This window comes from Branchiostoma belcheri, unplaced genomic scaffold (assembly GCF_001625305.1).
Source record: "Branchiostoma belcheri isolate BF01 breed outbred unplaced genomic scaffold, Haploidv18h27 scaffold26, whole genome shotgun sequence".
Classification (NCBI taxonomy): domain Eukaryota; kingdom Metazoa; phylum Chordata; class Leptocardii; order Amphioxiformes; family Branchiostomatidae; genus Branchiostoma; species Branchiostoma belcheri.
Window position 1 is genome coordinate 1,152,266 of NW_017803865.1, and position 19,762 is coordinate 1,172,027.

The 19,762-nt window shown below is 40.6% G+C and overlaps 3 protein-coding genes across 9 annotated transcripts in view; 2 read left to right on the forward strand and 1 right to left on the reverse strand.

The window, feature by feature from the left end:
• The window catches only part of LOC109471892 (probable E3 ubiquitin-protein ligase HERC1), a 128,820-nt gene that overhangs the window by 67,045 nt on the left and 42,013 nt on the right, over nt 1-19,762 (reverse strand).
• Nucleotides 4,302-8,002, forward strand: LOC109471912 (insulin-like growth factor-binding protein complex acid labile subunit). The gene is made up of 3 exons (XM_019771392.1): nt 4,302-4,556; nt 5,231-5,511; nt 5,954-8,002. Exons 2-3 carry the CDS (start codon nt 5,269-5,271, stop codon nt 7,763-7,765), a joined length of 2,055 nt encoding a protein of 684 aa, XP_019626951.1. The 5' UTR covers nt 4,302-4,556; nt 5,231-5,268; the 3' UTR covers nt 7,766-8,002.
• LOC109471906 (insulin-like growth factor-binding protein complex acid labile subunit) lies at nt 9,271-19,029 on the forward strand. Of its 7 annotated transcripts, none has more exons than XM_019771357.1 (3): nt 9,271-9,687; nt 13,745-14,107; nt 14,906-19,028. In XM_019771357.1, exons 2-3 carry the CDS (start codon nt 13,792-13,794, stop codon nt 16,834-16,836), a joined length of 2,247 nt encoding a protein of 748 aa, XP_019626916.1. In that variant the 5' UTR covers nt 9,271-9,687; nt 13,745-13,791; the 3' UTR covers nt 16,837-19,028. The 7 variants fall into 7 exon arrangements, with proteins under 7 accessions (XP_019626916.1, XP_019626921.1, XP_019626918.1 ...); XM_019771362.1 differs by lacking the exon at nt 9,271-9,687 and adding an exon at nt 10,487-11,113; XM_019771359.1 differs by lacking the exon at nt 9,271-9,687 and adding an exon at nt 10,487-11,109.

Below are 19,762 nucleotides of genomic sequence, written 5' to 3' on the forward strand. Positions count from 1 at the left end.
TCTGTCAACACGATAACTTGAGAAGGCCTAGATGGATTGTCTTGATACTTGGTAGGTGGGTAGGTCTTGATGAGACCTCAAAATGATTAGATTTTGGGCCCCCTAGCGGCTTGTTATGGTACTGCAGCTGAACTTCCGGTTTTGATATCTCATGATCTAGACATGCTATGGTGATGAAATTTGGGTGGTAGGTAGCTCTTGTGCTGGGGAAAAAGTGATGTGAGTTTGGGCCCCCTAGCGGCTTGCTCTGGAACTGCAGGGATATATTCTTGAAAATATTCAAAAGGGGATAACGCAAGAACCGGTTGACGGATCGTCGTGATTTTTGGTATGTAGGTAGCTTACGTGATGTTTAATATAATTATATGACAATTATGCAAATATGAATGTAATTTGCATAATTAATGGGGAAATTCTATAAATAAGCTGCATTCCATGATAGGACAATTGAAGCTTGTGACATTGGTAATTGACAACGAGAGAAACACAAGAAGATATTGATTATGTTAATAATGACTTAATTTGCATAATTAATGAGAAAATTTTATAATTATGTAATGATAACTGCTTGGAATTTCATACTTGTGGTATTTGAAAGTTTAGTTGAGGTGAACATCATTAGACATAATTTATTCAAATCAGGACCTCATTTGCATAATTTATTACGAAATGCTAGAATGCATTGTTTGTTAATCTAAGGCTGTCTTTTGGTTGAGATTATGATAAAATGATATAATTCATGAAAATTAGGTTCCTATTTCTTAAATCAGGGGGAATAATCTAATCTATAATTTCAGTCATAAAGATTAACATCATTTGGCAAAGGTATGAGATCGGGGAACTCTAGTTGTTAGTACAATAGAAAAGCATCCTTGGCATCTAGCAGTGAAAGGTAGTTTACGTCTCTCTCTTTTGTTTTCCAAACAGCATGATGTCATGACACCTGCACCTGCTATTGTTTTCCCTCAACTTAAGAAAGCAGCAGGTCAAGGGTCATGTTGGGGGTCATGTGTTCTGACCCGTCCTCCTGGAGACCAACAGGTGTATTTGCCAACATGGATGTCTCCTGTTTCACCTGCTGCTGTCATGTTCCAGATCATAAAGATAAGCCTACAAGACTATAACAATGCTAGAGTCATTTTCATCTTCAAGATATGCCTTAGCTATAACTACAATGTATAATACTAGTAGTACCACCTTAAGCACATGAATACATGTTTGCATTTCCAATGTATTTCTCTCCAACTCTCAAACATGAGGATGGCACTACATGTAGGTGTCGAATGGCCAAATGGCTACTAGTAGGCTAGCAGACATGAGATTGCAGGTTCGATACCCGACACTCTTGGCTAGACGTTGTGTCCTTGGGAAAGGTGCTCCACCCAGGGTATATGATTAAGCTGGGAAGGTAAAAGGCAGTGGAAGGAGAAAGATGGGCTGGTATCAACATCTTAGGATTGCTACTTTGACACAATAGGCACCAGTCAGATGGCCTGAATCTCTTCTCTCTTCAATTCCATTTTCTTTTGTGGACATATCTTTATACACAACGTATATTCATAAGAAAGACTCTTGTCAGTGCAAACAATATACAGTCATCTGTACTCAGGGGCATTTTCCACCAGGAAAACACCTTACTAATAGGCTTTAGCCTAGTAATTAGTCTGTACCAAAGACTTCCTGGCTGTATTGATTTTTTAATCACCAGCTGGCATAAATTACTGTTCTACAATCTAAGAGCTCCAAGGGATAAGTGACAAGTGCCTGTAAAACCATACATAACGGGAGTCATATTGTTGATCAATTAAGATAGAAGACAAGAATATGCCCTGAAACTGTGTAACACATGCTGATGATATCTCTTCAGGAATATTGATGAAACTGTTAGACTACCAGGAGTAAAAAAAGAAACTGGCCAGAAAGACACTGGCTTGGACAGACGTCTATCAATGTAAAAATGTGAAATTTTTAATTGACACAATCCTGTCTATAGTGACCACCTGTTAGACCAGACTTTGTCAACACCCTGAGTGGCCTTCAGCGGGCAGTTTGACTGTATGTGTGTGAAGTTCAACTATACCCTGCAGTGGCCCTCAAATGCTGCACTCTCCTTAATGTAGGAGGATGACAAATGACCCTGCAGGACGAATGCAGCAACAGGGGAGAAAGGCAAGGGAGGGCAGACTCCGATGCTATCGGAGGAGAGTACTTTTCCAGAGATCATATGCTTCAGCCTAGAGGAGATCTGATAACTGAAGTTCCATCTTGGATGGAATGACTGTGTGCTCTTTCAGTGCTCAGTATACCAGTAAACTACTTCTAAGGGCACACTTAGTCTAGTAGCTTTGGACCAGCACTTCCATATTCAGAAGTAGCTATAAACCTGGTATAAGGGTTACTTCTGAGGATGAAACATCATGGAGCACTCAGTATCTACATAAAGTGGTTAACCTGAAGGAAGTTCAGTGTACAGAAATCTCAAAGAAATTCAGCATCACATATTCAGAAGAGCACAGATCAGAGTCTCTCCCCAGTGCCTCCAGCAGGCCTGATGGTCAGTGGCCTTACCTGACCTTTACCAGAGAGAGAATCTACTTGGATCTCCCATGCATGTACAATGTATCTCATCATGATGCCATGAATGTTAAATAGAGGAGGTTTGATCAGAACCTTCTTGGTTAAACGCACTGCTTTCATTTCACCATATCAGGAACACACAACATCATACACAGAGATACAAGATGATCTAAATGTACCAAGGCATATGATAAAGTATACCCTCTGAAACAGTCTGCCTTCTGGGCAAGTACAGATCAATGACTAGATTTATGGAACCCTATTCAAAAGCAGCAATTTTCTGTATCTAATACAGTTTGTGTTGCTATTAAAAGATTATTGACTTGTAACAGGTGGTTGTGAACTGAGAATTAACTATACAAACCTTTCAACAAATTCATTTACATTATTAATTTAACCTGCATGGCCAAATCTTAGATTATGGTTGCCATATACCGGTACTGATAAATGCTGGAAGTCATATTTATGGTCCTGACTGGTATTTCCTTTTGCACTTTGCATAATCAGAGTCATCAGGTCACAGGGTTCAGGTTGGCTGTGGGGACTGCTACCCACAAGCCCTTACAAAAATGCAGACTGGCAATAAAACATGTGGTTTGCAGGATACGACCAAGTAATAAAGGCAGCATTCTAGATCCATTCATCTTCCACTGCTATCAGAACAATCATCACATACACCACTGTGCAGGACAGATTGATAGATGGAAAAACAATGCACACTGAGGGGGTGTTTTTATACAAGTTTGTGTAAATGTGGATACATCTCCCTACAGAAAAGATTCATTGAGGACAAATCAATTTCATACCAGTAATTCCTCAGTTTACCTTGTGATTTGTGGAAAAAAACAAACAGAGCAGACAAAAGAATAATATGATATGAGCTGATGTATCGCTAAATGGAAAATTCTTATGCAAACTTTAAGTTGCCTTTGGCATTGCATGCTCTTCAGGTTTTCCATTTTTGTCTTATTCGTATCCAGCTATTTTAAGCCATTCAAAATTGCAATCTTAAATCTTCTATACAAGCACATCTGTGGTAGTGCCTCAACCCCTGCACTGTTCAAATCAGTCCTTATTTGCAGTCAGCATATGCTTCATTGGTGATATATTTACCATGCTATTGAAAGACAATAGCAGTAGCTCCTGTGCATTAACAAAATGAGTTGTGAAACAAATTAATGGGATGTGGAGAATCAGGCTGTTCTCTTTTGAATAGCGGCGGAGCAATAGATCGATAGGCCCATGAGCTTTAAAGCTTGGGTATTTTGATACTTGGCTATGTAGATCCTATGCAATATCATATGCAAAGAAAATGAAATACGTTAGCATGCATTGTTTATTTGTCACATCTAACCCTAACCCCTTACTCGACCTGAATACAGATGCCAAACTGCAATATGAAACATACCTGCTAGATGGCACTTTAGTGTGATGAATGTTATCATCTGCATTACATGTGTAATCTGCTAGAGGCCACAGCCGACACATTCAAGGCAGCTGTCATTACGCTAAAAAGCTGTCATTAAATTACGAGTTCAAAACCTTGCTATATGAAGGAACCCAACTACATAAATATGAGCATTTAATGGGGTCCATAACACGAGGCATTGCTTGGGCAAGATTTTCAAAGGCAAGAACAACACACAGGGACCTATAAACAGTGAGTTACAGGATTATCAAACAGTTCAATACACAGGACAGAAAAAAATCAATCCCTGCAAAGAGATAAAATCACATACTGAAGAATGAGCCAATCGGATGAAAGGATAAGCTGCCATCTCCGCATGGCAACAGCCAATCACAGCCTGGCAACCTGTTGGAGGAAACAAAGAAGCGAGCTGTGCTTTTCCACAGACTGTTAATATATTAAAGTTCAACCAATCCATTCATTCACTACCAGGATCTTACACTCTGTCACCCGTACTAGAACTGTCCTTTGAACCAGGATCTGACTGTGTGGCCCATACCTCAAAGCAAAGGTAAGGATACAATAATTAAATTAATATGTCATTCACAGTACAGTATAAAAAGGGGACAAACTGAATCTTTCACTTTCACCATTGCCAGGTGTGTAGAGTAATCAGTGATGCAATAAGCAAGCAAATCCCATCAGAGAACTGGTTACATTAGAAGTGAAGTAGTATCTAAATACAATACTCCAGCACTTACGATAATAGCCTTACAATTACTTCTATATCACACCATATAACATAATGAAAAAGACTTTAACCAACATATCTCGAAATGTGGCTATTTCTCGCACCAATAATTCTGATTGTAATAGTGCTGTCAGAGGTTTTTTTGTTTTATATTTCTATGTAGCTCCTCCTTTCATTCGTACAACTTTACACAAACAAAACCAACCTCCAGAATAGCCTGGTTCCCAAACCTATTTTAGCTGCTGAGTCTCTTTTGTCCTCTCCACAAATAGCTGAAATAGGATTGGGAACCAGGCTAATCTATGTGGGAATTTTTTAATGTTTTATCACAATGTATATATTGTATAAACCTGGATTTGAGATGTCAACAAATGTAGTCAATGACAGAATTCTGACAGGTAATACTAGTATATTATGGTTTTATTCATGTACATTGAGCCTTGCATGTGACATTTTCCTGTTATTTGTTATTTTCTTTCCATACAACTTCGCAGGCTTTGTTACCAAGATATCAAGAGATTCCTTTCACACCATGGTTTCTGCTGGGCTAATTACTCCCATCATCCTCCTGCTAGTTACCCTGTACCCACCCCCAGTCAACCCCTGCCCTCCACAATGCACCTGCTACCCTGCCAGAGCTAGTCTGCAGGTGTTCTGTGACAACAGAGGACTGGAGAGGGTGCCTGACAACATTCCACAAGACACCACGTATCTGGATCTACATGGGAACATTATCGACAGGATAGACCGGGATGCTTTTGTTGGTCTGTTCAAGGTAACATAAGGATTGTAAATTTGTCTAAATTTGCGACATGTGTATTTGTAGAACGATTTTTAGTCTATCCCACAATGAACAAAATTGAATCATCCAAATGACATGTTCATTGATGAAATAACTTGACAATGTATATCTTTTTGTAAATACAGAATATGCTGTATTTCTAGCTATAGTCACTGTCTCATATTGTTAAAATGGTTATATAAAGTAACATACAATGCAATAGAATGTAGCAATGACAATTGTAAATTATTTCTTCAAGGTCTTATTCTGTTAATAGGTAATGCATGCCCAAATAGTGTTGTAGGTTGAAAATGAAAATAAAAAGTAAAAAATGAAAAAAAAGGAGTTCCAGACCCCAAACTCCAGATGTACAAGAATCACTAAATACCATTCTCTTTGTAATCATAGTAAGTTATTTATAAAATGTTTTTCACAGATCCAAACAATTAACCTTGCCTCTAACAAGATCTCTCGGATTGAAGAACGAGCGTTTGACCCAGCATTGACTCTGAAGGAGCTGATTCTTTCAGACAACAAACTGGCAGAAATTCCAAAGGTTCATCTACTAGAACAGCTGGAAGAGATCGCCATGGATCGAAACAGCATCTCAATAGTCCAACACGGCACTTTTGCCTACAGTCAGAAGCTTGCAGTCCTCAATCTTGCCAACAACAATATTTCCCTTCCACAGAAGAATGTTTTCTATGGTCTTGATAACCTGACCATGCTATTTTTGGAAAACAACTTCCTTACAGATGTCCCCAAAGAGGTATTACATGGCACACCAAAATTACAGGTGCTACACCTGGAAGGTAATCATATCACTGAGATCAAAGATGCAGCCTTCTCCCCTGTCCCTTCACTTAGAGAACTGCACCTGGGGGAGCAGAAAATTGCTACAGTAAACTCTGGAGCATTCCAGGACCTGCGGTATCTAACCACCTTAGACCTACATGATGCCGGGTTAGACTACTTCCCCACAGTCTCACTCCTGCCTCTGTACCGTCTGCAGAACTTGTACCTCCATAACAACCCACTCACCAACATCCCCCTGAACATGTTTGAAAGAAACCTGAACATACGTGAACTGCATCTTCACAACATGCAGGTCCACTACCTCCACAGCGCCACGTTTGCCAACTTCCAACACTTGGAACTCATCAACCTCAGCAACAACCCTATGCAGAGGATGGATCCCCAAACATTCAAAAACCTACCAGCCTTGAAGAAACTTATTCTAAATGGTCTGAGCCAAATTACATTCAGTGCAGATCTTTTCCACAATCTCAACTCCTTAGAAACATTACAGTTGCGAGGAATAAGCATGGCCACCTTAGCACCTTTTTCAAGAATAACAAGCCTTAAAGATATAGACCTCTCTAATACCCCTATAAGGGAAATCACATCAAGTCACCTGACATCACTGAGGGGACTGGAAAGTCTTACTCTCTGTAATACCCAACTGTCACTTGAATCTGTGGGTTTTCTTAGCACTTTAAGAGCACTGCAGCATCTTGACCTTTCAAAGAACCTCCTTGGACCAATAAGGAACAAGTTGTTCCCAAACTTGAAGAACCTGACTGTGTTACAACTGAACGACGCACAGATTGATACCATAGTGGAGGATGCCTTTTCTAGCCTGTCCAGCCTTCAGAAACTTGGCCTGTCAGGAAACATGATTTCCAGCATCAATAACAAAACTTTTGCAGGACTGAACCAGCTACAGACACTGAACCTGAGCAGGAATCAGATACAGACAGTAGAGGCTGGAGCATTTCATAACCTTCCTGCTCTTCGTGTGCTGGATCTTACCAATAACAGTTTGCACATCCTGCAAGCTGTTCCACGCTCCCCAACTCTGCAGCACCTGTTCCTGGCACACAACCCCTGGGACTGCACCTGTTGGAACCGAGAGCTCCTCCGCTGGCTGTCAAACAGCGGACAGGTCCAGATCACCTGCCAGTATCCCCCTGAACTGACTGGGCTTAAGTCTGATGAGACCTCTGTAGAAGACCTCCCCTGTCCTCCCCATAGAAGCACTTCCCTTGTAGCCCCCCTTCACAACAACGTATATGTAATCACAGGTGTGGTGGTACTTGTACTGTTTGTGATATTTGGATTAATTGCTTTTGTACTGGTGTGGAAGCGCAGGCAGAAAAACCTTCTCTGGCAAAGCCAAACAAGGGTTCAGTTTGTGAGGAGCGAGGAAGACTTGGAAGAGGACAGCTGCAAGGAAATTACATCTTGAATGGCGAGGACGTCTCTGCAAAATTCTAATACCTTTTCATCTAAACTACAGTCAGTCAAACTTGCACACATTTGGCCATTGATACACAGTATATTGGGCAACTTTATGATTGATTTGAGAGTAATTAACTAGCAACTGTTATAGCTACACACTGCTTGCCAAGTTATGAAATGTCTTAAATAATATAGAATGTCTAAAAGAATATTGGATGTCTAAACGAATATTGGATGTCTTAAAGGTGTCTTAAAAGTAATTGACAATATGATTGATTTTGAGAATAACGGTAGCAACTTTTAAAGCTGCACTCAGCAACCTTGGAAAGATATATCTTCAAGAATATTGGACATACCTGTTGATGGCATGATGGTGACACACCAGGGAGAACCAGTGACCAGCATCAGTCAGCAGGACATGTGGTCAGACAGGACATCACAGACAGGCGCAATCATATGGAGAAACAACACACCATGGTTAGATCATATGTGTGGCAGAAAATTCCTTTCTGAGAATAGATATGCTAGTGTACCTAAAATAAAAATTCAGGTGCAAATCTGCACAGAAAACATTTTGTGTCATTAAAATAGCATTAAGTAGAATGTCAGGATAACTATACTACCAACCTTACTGCCTCTCTTCAGAACTTAAATCCAAAATTCTATTGCAAGCTTAAAATTTTGATTATACTTGATAGTAAGAACACACATTACTTTTTTCCTGCACTTTTTCTGACATAAAGAATATGCTGTATAAAAGTGTACAATACTGTTACCTATGTACATGTACCCCTAAACAAATATCTTAAAATATCTCAAAAATTATGGATCGGTGCATAGCTCCAACTTTGGGTGTAGAAAAGTATATAATTATGCACCCTGGATTTAAGCCTGCTGGTAACAGGAACAATGCTAGTATTGAGCACTTTATTATGTTGTATAAACTAAGTAGGATTGCACTGTATATTTGTACTCATGATAAACTTTTGGCCTCTCGTTTTCCAACAATTTAACTAGAACATCCTTGAACTTACAAAGGCCATCCTTTGTTACCTAGCATCTAGGCTAGAAATGAGCAGACTTGACAGATAAGTATTATGAATAGCCTAGCAGCCATTTCTCGTTCTGCCTGAAGTACATGTTAGTATGGCCAGGCTGCCTCTCTGTCACCCATACAGCATGCAGCAGCCAATGGGCACCTCGGTACTGTGTCCACATACTCAGTACGGTTCAACAGTGTTTACAGTGCCCCTCCCTCCATTCACAACCACTCAGGTGTACAGCTACTGTGGTTTAAAGTCTGTCCATCACATACCCAGGGGAATACACATTACATCTACAAACATTTTCAATATATTTCATTTTGTAAAGGAACATCCCTTGTGTAGCTTGTTCTTATCTTAAGTCTATTTCTACTTGATACACAAAAAAGTATACGCTGAGGTATGACTTTACTTGAATTGAAGGAGAAACTCCCCACATGAGTAAAATGGTTTGTCCCTAAGATGCACATCTGTACTGAGTAGTCAAGCTACCTGACATTGCCTGGCACCCTGCCTACACACAATTGCAAACCCTCCCTACAGGACACAGAAGCTACCTGACTTCTCTCATTGACCTTTTGTCTACCAAGACAACTTGCCTGCAGGGTCAAAGAATCTTAAGTAAGTCATGAGGGTTCAGAGAGATATGAAATCTTGAAGTCACCCGAATGTAAGAGCATGGCTCCTTGCCAGAGCACATTCTTCTCTTGACATGCAGTCACAATGGGAGACACCCTAAGGACCTAGTCCCTACTATCCTGTGTTCTTAGAAGCGGAAGCATATGCAGGAAGTTATAAAGGAGTGACATCTTGGTTCATGGAAACGAATCGTACACCTGACAGTCTGAGTGAAGGTTATAAGCACCTCCCCACATCAAGGTAACAGGTAAGTCAACTTCAGTACATTTCGAATACATTCTTCACACCCTTAATATAAACAATAAACAGAGAATCCTTTGCCGAGTCTTGGTTTGTGGCTTGGTTGATGTGTGACACCTTTAGGACTCAATTCTCAATTAACATTCTGTACACGATAACACAAAATGTAAACACCTGTAACACATCCATTTGACAGGTACAAGTCAAACTGGGTTTACTGCTAATAGTGTACAGTCACAATATAAACTCATGAATGTTTCAAAGAACCGTAACAATGTCATTTTTACAGTTGTTTAACTGTATCTTTATAATAAAATTTGAAGGTTAGTATCCTTATCCTTCCAAAGTTGTCACTGATGAAAGAATTCACTAGGAACTTAACTGTATATGTTTTTATTTTGGAATGCCAGTGACATATTTTCTCCTTTTAATTTGAAATTCTATCTTCTTAGTGTCCACAAAATAGAATAGATTAATTTTCCATTGAGGTCCGGAGTCTTAAGAGAAAGAGAAAAACACATTCCAATATTTTCCAGAATGAAGACTACTCCAGGGTACACATTTCTATCTCTTGTTTGCCCCTCCCCACAAATGTTGGGTGCTGGGTGATATGCAGGTGGCATGTCCAATTGAAGCCAGATACATGCAACCTGACTCCAAATGTGATAAATTTACATAATACGCATGTGGGGCAAAAAGCTGGAGAACAGGCATCCCTAATGTGATTAGCACTATACATGATCACCAGATGTACATGGAAAATTTCCAACTGCCTTGCTTGAACATATTGCACATTGTTACGTTTACTTATTAAATTTTTCCATCGCTTGTTGATTTCTGAGTGTGAAATTTTACCAAGCCCTAAATTGCTTACTGGAGAAGAACACAGTGACTGTAATTTTGTGAGCTACCCATAGTTACACAAAGGAGTAAAATATTCATCAAAGGCCGGATTTGTAATTGGAAAACATAACAAACCCACATTTAGCCTCACCAGACTGTAATATACACTACTTATTTTAGCCCTTACTGATTAGTAAGTAGACTTCTGTATCTTATATTTCTAATATGTTGTTTGCAATTGACCATATGGAAGTCATAATGATTGTACTTCTTGTTGCGTCAATGAAACATTATGAGAGGAAACACACGACATTGCATGTTTGACTAATACCAGGATACTGACTTATCCTTGCCATGAACACAGTCTGAATCATCCAGGCAGACTTCCTATTGCCCAATCCTCGTCACGTCCCCCTCCTGACTATTGATCGCAGCACCACGTGTTACAGAAGGCCATTCTAATGAGCCATTTTCTACTGCTTGTCTAATTGCCTCACTCCAAATTTTGTGATTAGTCGCTCCAGGCTAGATTTTTTAAGTGTCTCTCATTGTGAGGGAGGTGCCGCTTACACAGTAGCACTGTGAGGTGGGTGAGTCCATGTTTATCTTACTAATACATTTCCCATTGATGTGATAAGATAATACAATATCATATTTCACCATAAGCTATATTGGAGCAGGGAGTGTTAGGATTACAGCCATAGCTGGTTATAACAAAATGTTGAATCTGGAAACACATGTCCCAGTACTTAACGATAAACAGAAAAGGATTATTTATAGGCAGGGAGGCAGTTTTACTACATTTGCATGGAGACAGGGCGTGGGTGGGTTGGTTGGTCGGGCTAGGTTGGATTCGTGACGTACAGGTCGACCTTGCCAAACTTACAGACGGCATGGTTACGTCTGTGCCGACGTATGACATCACGTGGCAGTCACACATTTATGGAATGAAATTAGAACAGTTGATGTGTGAGTATATTTATTTTCAAAACAGCAAATTTTACCATGTAGTTCAGCCCAGGTGGATTTCAGCTAGCTGTGCCCTAAGGTAGGAAACGAGCAAATATGGCATTAATTTTTTTATCTGAGGTTTCCCTTCCTTCAGCATAATGAAGTATAATATATAGTCATTTGGCTGCAAACTCTCCATTGGATACAGGATTAGGTGGCATTTTTGCTGTTGAAAGTTTAAATAGATCTATATTCAGGACTTACATGATAGCAGATATTACAAGAATTAGCAGTTATGATAGCTGTTTTTAATACAGCTATATCGGTATACCAATAAGAATTTTACAGTGGAAATTCATAGTATATTTAGATTTGATTTCAGGACATTATGTAGGGAATATTGTCTAGGCAAGAACACAGGTAGAAAATGGAATTTTCCGCCTCCCATTATTGAATGGGATTTTCCACCATAACACAGGCTGAACTGGTAACATGATCCACATCACATGACAGGATTATACCATTGGGGGTGTTAGAAGGAAGGTGTGCCTGGGGTATGACAAAGGTAGGACCACCATTTTGCCTAGACTACCTGTAAGAGAGGGATAGATGCTTATTTGGTTCCTTGGTACATGACAGTTTCTCCCTATATATAGTCCCGGTATCTTACAGTAGCGACATGTCCCTAGTACCCCATTGACACAATTTTTGTAAGGCTGGTAGATTGAATTGCCTTGTTCACATTGTAAGTCCATTGTGTGTTTGATTGACTAACAACTGTCTAATACTGTGTAAATATGGGTGCCTTTTTGGCTTTTGAAACAGAATTCAATGAAGGACGTGCATTCTGTTTGACTCAGGTTCCCCCAACAGCATGCATAATAGAGACCAAAAACCCATAGATTTGCTGTGATATGCATTTCTGAACTCTTTCAGTTGAAATCTGCATTATTAAATCACTAACTTCAAGCTGCTTTAACACAATTTCCTGCATTCAGCTTTGGGAAGGCTTAAGTTGTCCAGTTACCACTAAGACTTGATTTAAAAGGGAAATGTATATTCATGTCATGATTGAATGTTCATACCAGTGTTACATCGTTACAATGTCTGGGAAACTTAAGTGAATACCATTGAAAGTTTTTTGTGCCATTTTCTTTATAGAAGCAAGATGTACTTGTATTCAATTTGTTTAAGACAAGTTCAACACTCATTTCCACTCAGTGCCTCACACACTTGATATCACTTGTACATGTAGGTGACACCATTTTTAAGGCCTACAGATTGCTGGCATTTTGAGGAAGAAGAAACTTGAAACAATTTTTGAATTTCTGAGTGATGCATTTATATACAAGGCAAAAATTCAGCTACTGGTATCAATCTGTCAGACAGATTGTGCCTGTGTACTATATGTACCTTGCTGTATTTAAAAATCTTTCAAATTCAGTGAATATGTGGTCCTTATCCTTATCTGCCAGCTTGAATAGGTGAAATTGACTGGAAAGGTCAAAGGGGAAAGTGCACAGCAAGTTGCCAGACTGGTTAGGGCCTCAGAGACAAGAGAAACTGCTGGAGGGCAAATGTTGATAAGACTACATGTATACCAGTATGTTTCATGGCTGAGGAGCCAGCTCAATTTTTTTTTTCAATGTCAGCCCAGGTTCATGATCGGACCTGGGGGGAGATTACCACAGTGCTATATAGGGGGTCTGAGGAGAACTTTTGGATTTTCAAGCCTTAAAAATGCAATTTCTCACATTGTTAGAAGAAAATCATGAGTTTGACAGTGGTTGGGGGGAGGGGGGGCTTATAATGACATAGTGACTATAGACTCTCTTGTATAGTGGATTAATCTCTTAATGTGTACCTTTAGTTAGCACACTAGCATTGTACCTGTAGTAAATTACCACACTATTATTATAATCTTATATGTCAACAACAGAAACTACATAGAACTACAAGTGCCTGGCAGAATACCTATTGAACTCATATCATCATCCATAATCATTCTAATCAGATCTTGCACTTTTCTTTGTTAGAAAGGCATAAAATATCAATGTGTCTAATATGAAGAAGGCCTTAGACTCAGAGTATGGTGATGCACATCAACCCTTCACATCAGTGAAGATCAGCGAAAGTAAAATTTATTTATATTGACTATAGAGAAGTCTATAATATTGTAACAGTTCTATAATGTCTAGACATTCAATCTTCTTTTATGCAGTCGTATTGTTTTTATGATGGAATTTTTTTTCTGTACTACATGTACACAGGTGACCTGAAGCCCAGCTATCACTATCCATCTCTGCAAGGTCACGAGATGGCAGCCTTACTGAGATTCCTCCTCCTCGTGCTCTCCCCCCTGTTGTGGACAACTCTTGCTGCCACTGCCTCTACACACTGCCCCAGGAGCTGCCACTGTTACCAGACCAAGACAAACACCTACAACGTGTACTGTACAGGGAAAGACCTGACGGCAGTCCCGTCTGGCCTGCCCACAAACACAACATATCTGGACCTGCAGCAGAACAAGATCACGTCCCTGGGGAACCAGTCGCTGAGTCAGGTGCCACAACTGGAGGAGCTCATCCTGAAGTCAAACCAGATCAGCAGCATTGACAGCAACACTTTTACAGGTAAATATTTATTTAAACACAGTACATGTACATGTTGTGTTCAGGTCATCCTTGTCAAGGTGATGCCGATGTCTCCACAATTAGTTCCTGTCTCACGTGACCCGGGACAGTTAATCACCCCCTAGACCAGTGTCCTCTTCAATCACCTTCTTCAGAATTAGAGAAGGGCGACCACATCTACGATAATCATTGTTGTACATATGTTACCCCTTAACCTGTAGAACATCATCATATCAGGCTTGCCCAGTCCAGGACTCTCTTCCTCCAGCCCACCTTGTCTATCATGGCACTTGCCAGGTTTTCCTAGCCTGGGTGCCATCCTCCGTAGTTTCTGCCCGCTCCCTAACGTGGTGCCCAGCGACATTAGGGAGTGGGCAGAAACTATGGAGGATGGCACCCAGGCTAAGGTTTTCCTTTGGGAGCCTAACATCAACAACCAGTGGTTGGTCTATGTAATAATACTATGTTAAAAAAGATTGCCCAGGTTTGGCATGACCTTGCATTGGTTTCCACAGGAAACAATCTGTAGAACAATTTGCTACCTACTTCATATTAAACCATGCTAATACATGGCCAGACATGTTTTGCTGATGTCTCAGGAGTCTTCAATTTTGATTATTATCCATAATACTGCACATGCACAGTTTAAAGCATGAACCAGTGTAATATTGAAACTACACTTAACTGGAAAATGAAAAAGCCAAGTGAATCTTGACATTTGCCTCAAGTAAGCACCTATTGTAATCATTATTATTATTTACAATATTAACTAATAGCCTACATTTCTCACACTTTCAGGGACAGTAAGGCTACAAAGCCTCGTTCTCTCTAACAACAAGTTAGACAGCGTGCCATCTGACGCCCTTCGACCGCTGATCAACCTGAAAGAGCTGTTCTTGAATGACAACTCCATCACTGCTCTTCAGCAAGACGGCTTTGCGGGCAATGGCAACCTTACCCATCTACGTCTAGGTTACAACAACATTGGGGCTGTCCACTTTCATGCATTCAACAAGCTGGAGCTGTTGGAGGTTCTGGAACTGCAGGGAAACCTCTTGGAAGAAGTACCCGAGCAAGCTTTCTTTGACCTAAACTCATTGATCACCCTCCATCTAGACCACAATAGATTAGCTAGGCTTGGTCGTGGACCTTTTCAGTTTCTGAAGACGGTCCAGAACCTCTACATCAGTGACCAGCGGATTTCTGGGGCATTACAACTAGACTTTCATGCCTTTGGAGGCCTGGACCAACTCACTACTCTAGAACTGCAGTACTGCAAACTGACAGGCGTGCCATTTGACCAAATCAGCATCATTCCGAACTTGAAGGTCCTTCGTCTTACGGGAAACTACATCACGGCACTTCCCGCCAACTCCCTCATTGGGGCGCAGAACCTGGAGGAGGTGTACTTGAACTTCATGAACCTGACAGCCATCGAGACGGGCACGTTCTCGGACCTGCAGAAGCTGAAGGTCATTGACCTGGGCAGCAACCCCATCACCAGGATGGCAAGCCGGTCCTTCCAGAACCTGCCATCCCTGCAGACACTGGGGCTGAGCCGGCTGCGGGAGCTGGAATCGGTGGCCACCGACGTGTTCATGAATGTGAAGAGCCTGGAGGTCCTGGACCTGGCTTACAGCAGCCTCAGCACCTTTGCCCCCATCCGGGAGTTCACCTCTGTCAAGAACCTCACCCTGTCGGGAAACCCCATCCACTCCATCACCCAGGGCGACTTCAGCCACCTGACACAGGTGGTGGAGCTGCACCTGCAGGACGCGGGGCTGAGGGAGATCCTTCCGGACACCTTCACCCGCCTCCGCAGCATGGTGTCCCTGGACCTCTCCAACAACGACATCGCCACCATTCCAGCCGGGGCCTTCAGAAACATGAAGAACCTCTCGCAGCTCGTTATCAGGGAGTCTCAAGTGGAAAGTGTGAGCGAAAATGCATTCGACGGTCTGTCCAAGCTGGAAATCCTGGACTTGTCAAACAACAAGATTGGGTCAATAGGGAAAGGGACCTTCAAGGACCTGAATGCATTAAGAGAGCTTTACCTACAGGGGGGACTGGTGCAAAATATTGAAGAAAAATCATTCGATAGCTGTAAAACATTACACAAGCTACACCTGCAGTCCAACAGATTAACCACTTTGCCGAAGGACTTACTCTCCCCCTTGGAGTCCACACTAAAACAGCTGGGGCTGTCCAACAACCCCTGGGCTTGTGACTGCAACATCGTGCCCCTGGCTACTTGGCTAAAAGAGAACCAACAGTTTCCCATCACATGTGCCTCCCCCGCAGAACTAAAGGGGAACACGTCAAACGAGATTGACCTTACGACTCTCCCCTGCCTATCTACAATACACCATATTGTCAGAGTAGCACAGATAGTGGTGCCCCTAGTCGTGGTGTTGGTTCTGGCTGGGCTGGCCGCGTTCTTCTTCCTGAGATGGAGAAAACATCGGGAGAGCGACACGACAGTGAAGTACAGGAGGACAGAGGACAGCTTCCACTTGGGGGACGTGATCGAGGACAACGACGTGGGGGACCTTGAGGTGGGCGACCGAAGTCGGCTGGAGTTCAACTCCTTCGACAAGAACACGCAGTCGCTTGTGAACGATACCGCCGACGAGGAGGACAACAGGGAAGATGTAGAGGATGATGATGACGACGAGACAAAGAGACTTTCCAGCGATTTTGGCAACCATGTGGGAGAGGCAACCTGCTAGTCAAGAACACGGGCAGGCACACATTCCTTTGTTTTGATCCTTTGAAACTTTTTCGTGTAAAAGATTGGTAAGTTCTGGCATTCCTTTGGTTAGACCTACAGTAAAATCACACAGGATTCCTCAAAACAAGTCTGTAGTGATATGTTGATAATTTAGAGGGAAACCCCCTTGCCATTTAGGCCAACTGGGGCATGTGTCAGACATGCATATCACTTTTATTTGTACAATACTGACCATTGAAACACAATTGGCAGCAAACCTTTACTTGTGAAAAACAGTATAGGTAATGAAAGATAGTGGAAGTCTAGCAGACGACATGAGATAAAATAAGACATACATGAGGCAAGGACAGCTAAAATGTAGAAAAGGGCCTAATTTCATTGCTAAGGGATACTTCACAAAAAAGATATTTTTTCGTTTATCAGTTTGAATCACAGATACATATAAAATAAAAGTGTGAGTAGAATGTTGTTGCCAAACTGCTGTTTTGCACCCATTTTGTTTTTCCTGTACAAGCCCTTACAATAGATGACCTCTAGACATACAACAACCTTAGGATTGACTATACATTCAAGATATTAGCAAGTATAGCAGTGCATAAGACAGATTTAGAGTAATTTACAAATATTGGTACCTCTTCCTTTGGGCTTAAGCTTTTATTTTTTTTATTTATCTTTTTGTATTTCATAAGCAGACCACTGCCAGAAACTGATGAATACATGGCAGTCATAATCACTAATTACCAGCTTTGAACAGATGTTAGTTCTTCACAGCTCAACTTAAAAAGCTATATATAGTTTCTTCAAGGACAGCTTAAAAATCTGTAATTCTATGTATTTTTCAAGCACTCATTAAGTAGATGGTTGTTTTCTATGAGTGCTGCCAGTGCTTTCGATTTGGTAAATGCAATCATGTTTCAGAAATACAATGAGATGAGGTCACAATTTTATATTTTTCATATCATTCTTCTACGTCATGATTTGATACATTCAACTCCCATTACCTTCAGTAGAAGTATGGGAAACGTTTGACTGACCACATTTTACACAGTGTCATACCATCTTGTGGCATGCATGGCAGGAAAACTAATGTGAGATTTTTTATGTTATCAATGGTGGGCTGGTATCTAGGATGATTTGAGCTGAGCTAAGAAATATACAGTAAATTCATAAATTTTCATATTTTCTTTTGTAATAGAAGGGAAGAGGAAGTTTTTTGTTTGTACATTTGTATATAGTGTCATATAGTTTTATAGTCTCTAGATTGGCCATGGAGTTTTTTTTATAGTTTTACAGTATTACACTAGATGGCATGTTGACAATTTACATTTTTAACATTCACATAGATTACGATGGTGGGCATGTTTTCAGGTAACTCTAAAAGGCATTTTACAATTTTTTCCCCTCATATCTGTTACATTTTCTTTTCATTTGTGTAGTCATTTTCAATTTGACATGAAAGTACTGTTTTGTATGAATTAAACAAGAAAATATTGTTATTAGTCTGGCAATCACACTTTGTAAATATACTGTGATAAGGTAGAATAGAACAACATGACATGTGTGAGGGGTGTCTAGTGTTGCTGCTTTACTAGTAAATGTCTAGAGCCTTCTGTGCAATGCAGTAAAAAGTGTCTTAAAATGTCTTGTAAAACTTTGTTATCTTGTACATCTCTGTGGCTCATTTAGCTACAAACGTACATGTACAACAGCTGACTTACTGTAGTTCAACAAGCTACAATAATGATCACTCCAATGTAGGCAACTTCAAAAATTTTGGTGATGACTTGGTATATATACAGATATGTTAATACACAATGTATACAGAATATTCTACACATAAAATGTACATACTTTCATTCAACTTTGACTTTAAGATTTCATACAATGGTACTGCTGTATGTTGGCAAGAGGACAAAGTTAGTGGAAGTTTGTAGACATTAAGTAGATTGGGGGTGTTGTATTTCTTTGGTGTAGATCATACCCAGCATATCTTTCATATTGCTATTGCTTCTTTGTAGAAAAAGAGGGAGTGACTTGAAGGTAATGTCTAGTCGATCAACTGTCATATTTTGACATGTTCTAGCTGCCAAGTCTACCAGATGAAATGTGTTGTTATGTGAGGTACACATTAAAATGCAATTACCTGAGTATGAAAGGTCAGTCTCCTTCTCCATTAATGAGTATTATATTGTCTATACATGTGTATTACATGTATTTTATCAGACACACTGTATACATCTTAGTAGCATGCCTGGAAGAAGTTTCATTATTTAAGAGAGATGGTCTAAAAAGGGTACTGTGATAAAGCAGTCAGTCTCAACTGGGGTGAAGCATACTAGTATTAGTAGTAATGCACTGGAAACACATATTATCAGTGTCATGAATTTGTGTTGGAAGGTCACCACAAAAAACATGGAACTAAACCCACTGCAAACATGCTAAGATTCATAATGATGCAAATTTAAAATACTATTACCATACACAAAAGTACGCTACTCATCAAGAAGCTTTTGTTCAGCTGCAGAGCTCTGACCCGTCTCATGTTGAACTGGCCTGAAGCCTATAAGTAAGCAAAGTGTGATGTCAGCAATGAGTCAAAGGTTTTTCAAGATGTCCAGATTTTCAGTAACAAATACTAGTACATGTACATGTACCAAGGAACATCTGACACCTAACCATCCTTAGACCAACATCGATCATAATCAACTTGCCTGTGTTTTTAACTGATTGACCAATCAGAACCATTGCTCACCTTCCCCCATCCCTCTCCATTGATCAGCTTCTATGCCATTGATCACCCGTGTAATTAGCTGTCTGGCTGTCTGTCCCGCCCCTGTTGTGCTATTATCACATACAGGCCAGGGGCCAGCAGGGAAATCACTGAGACATTCTGCTAGCTCCAAGCAGACGTGGTGAGAAGCAAG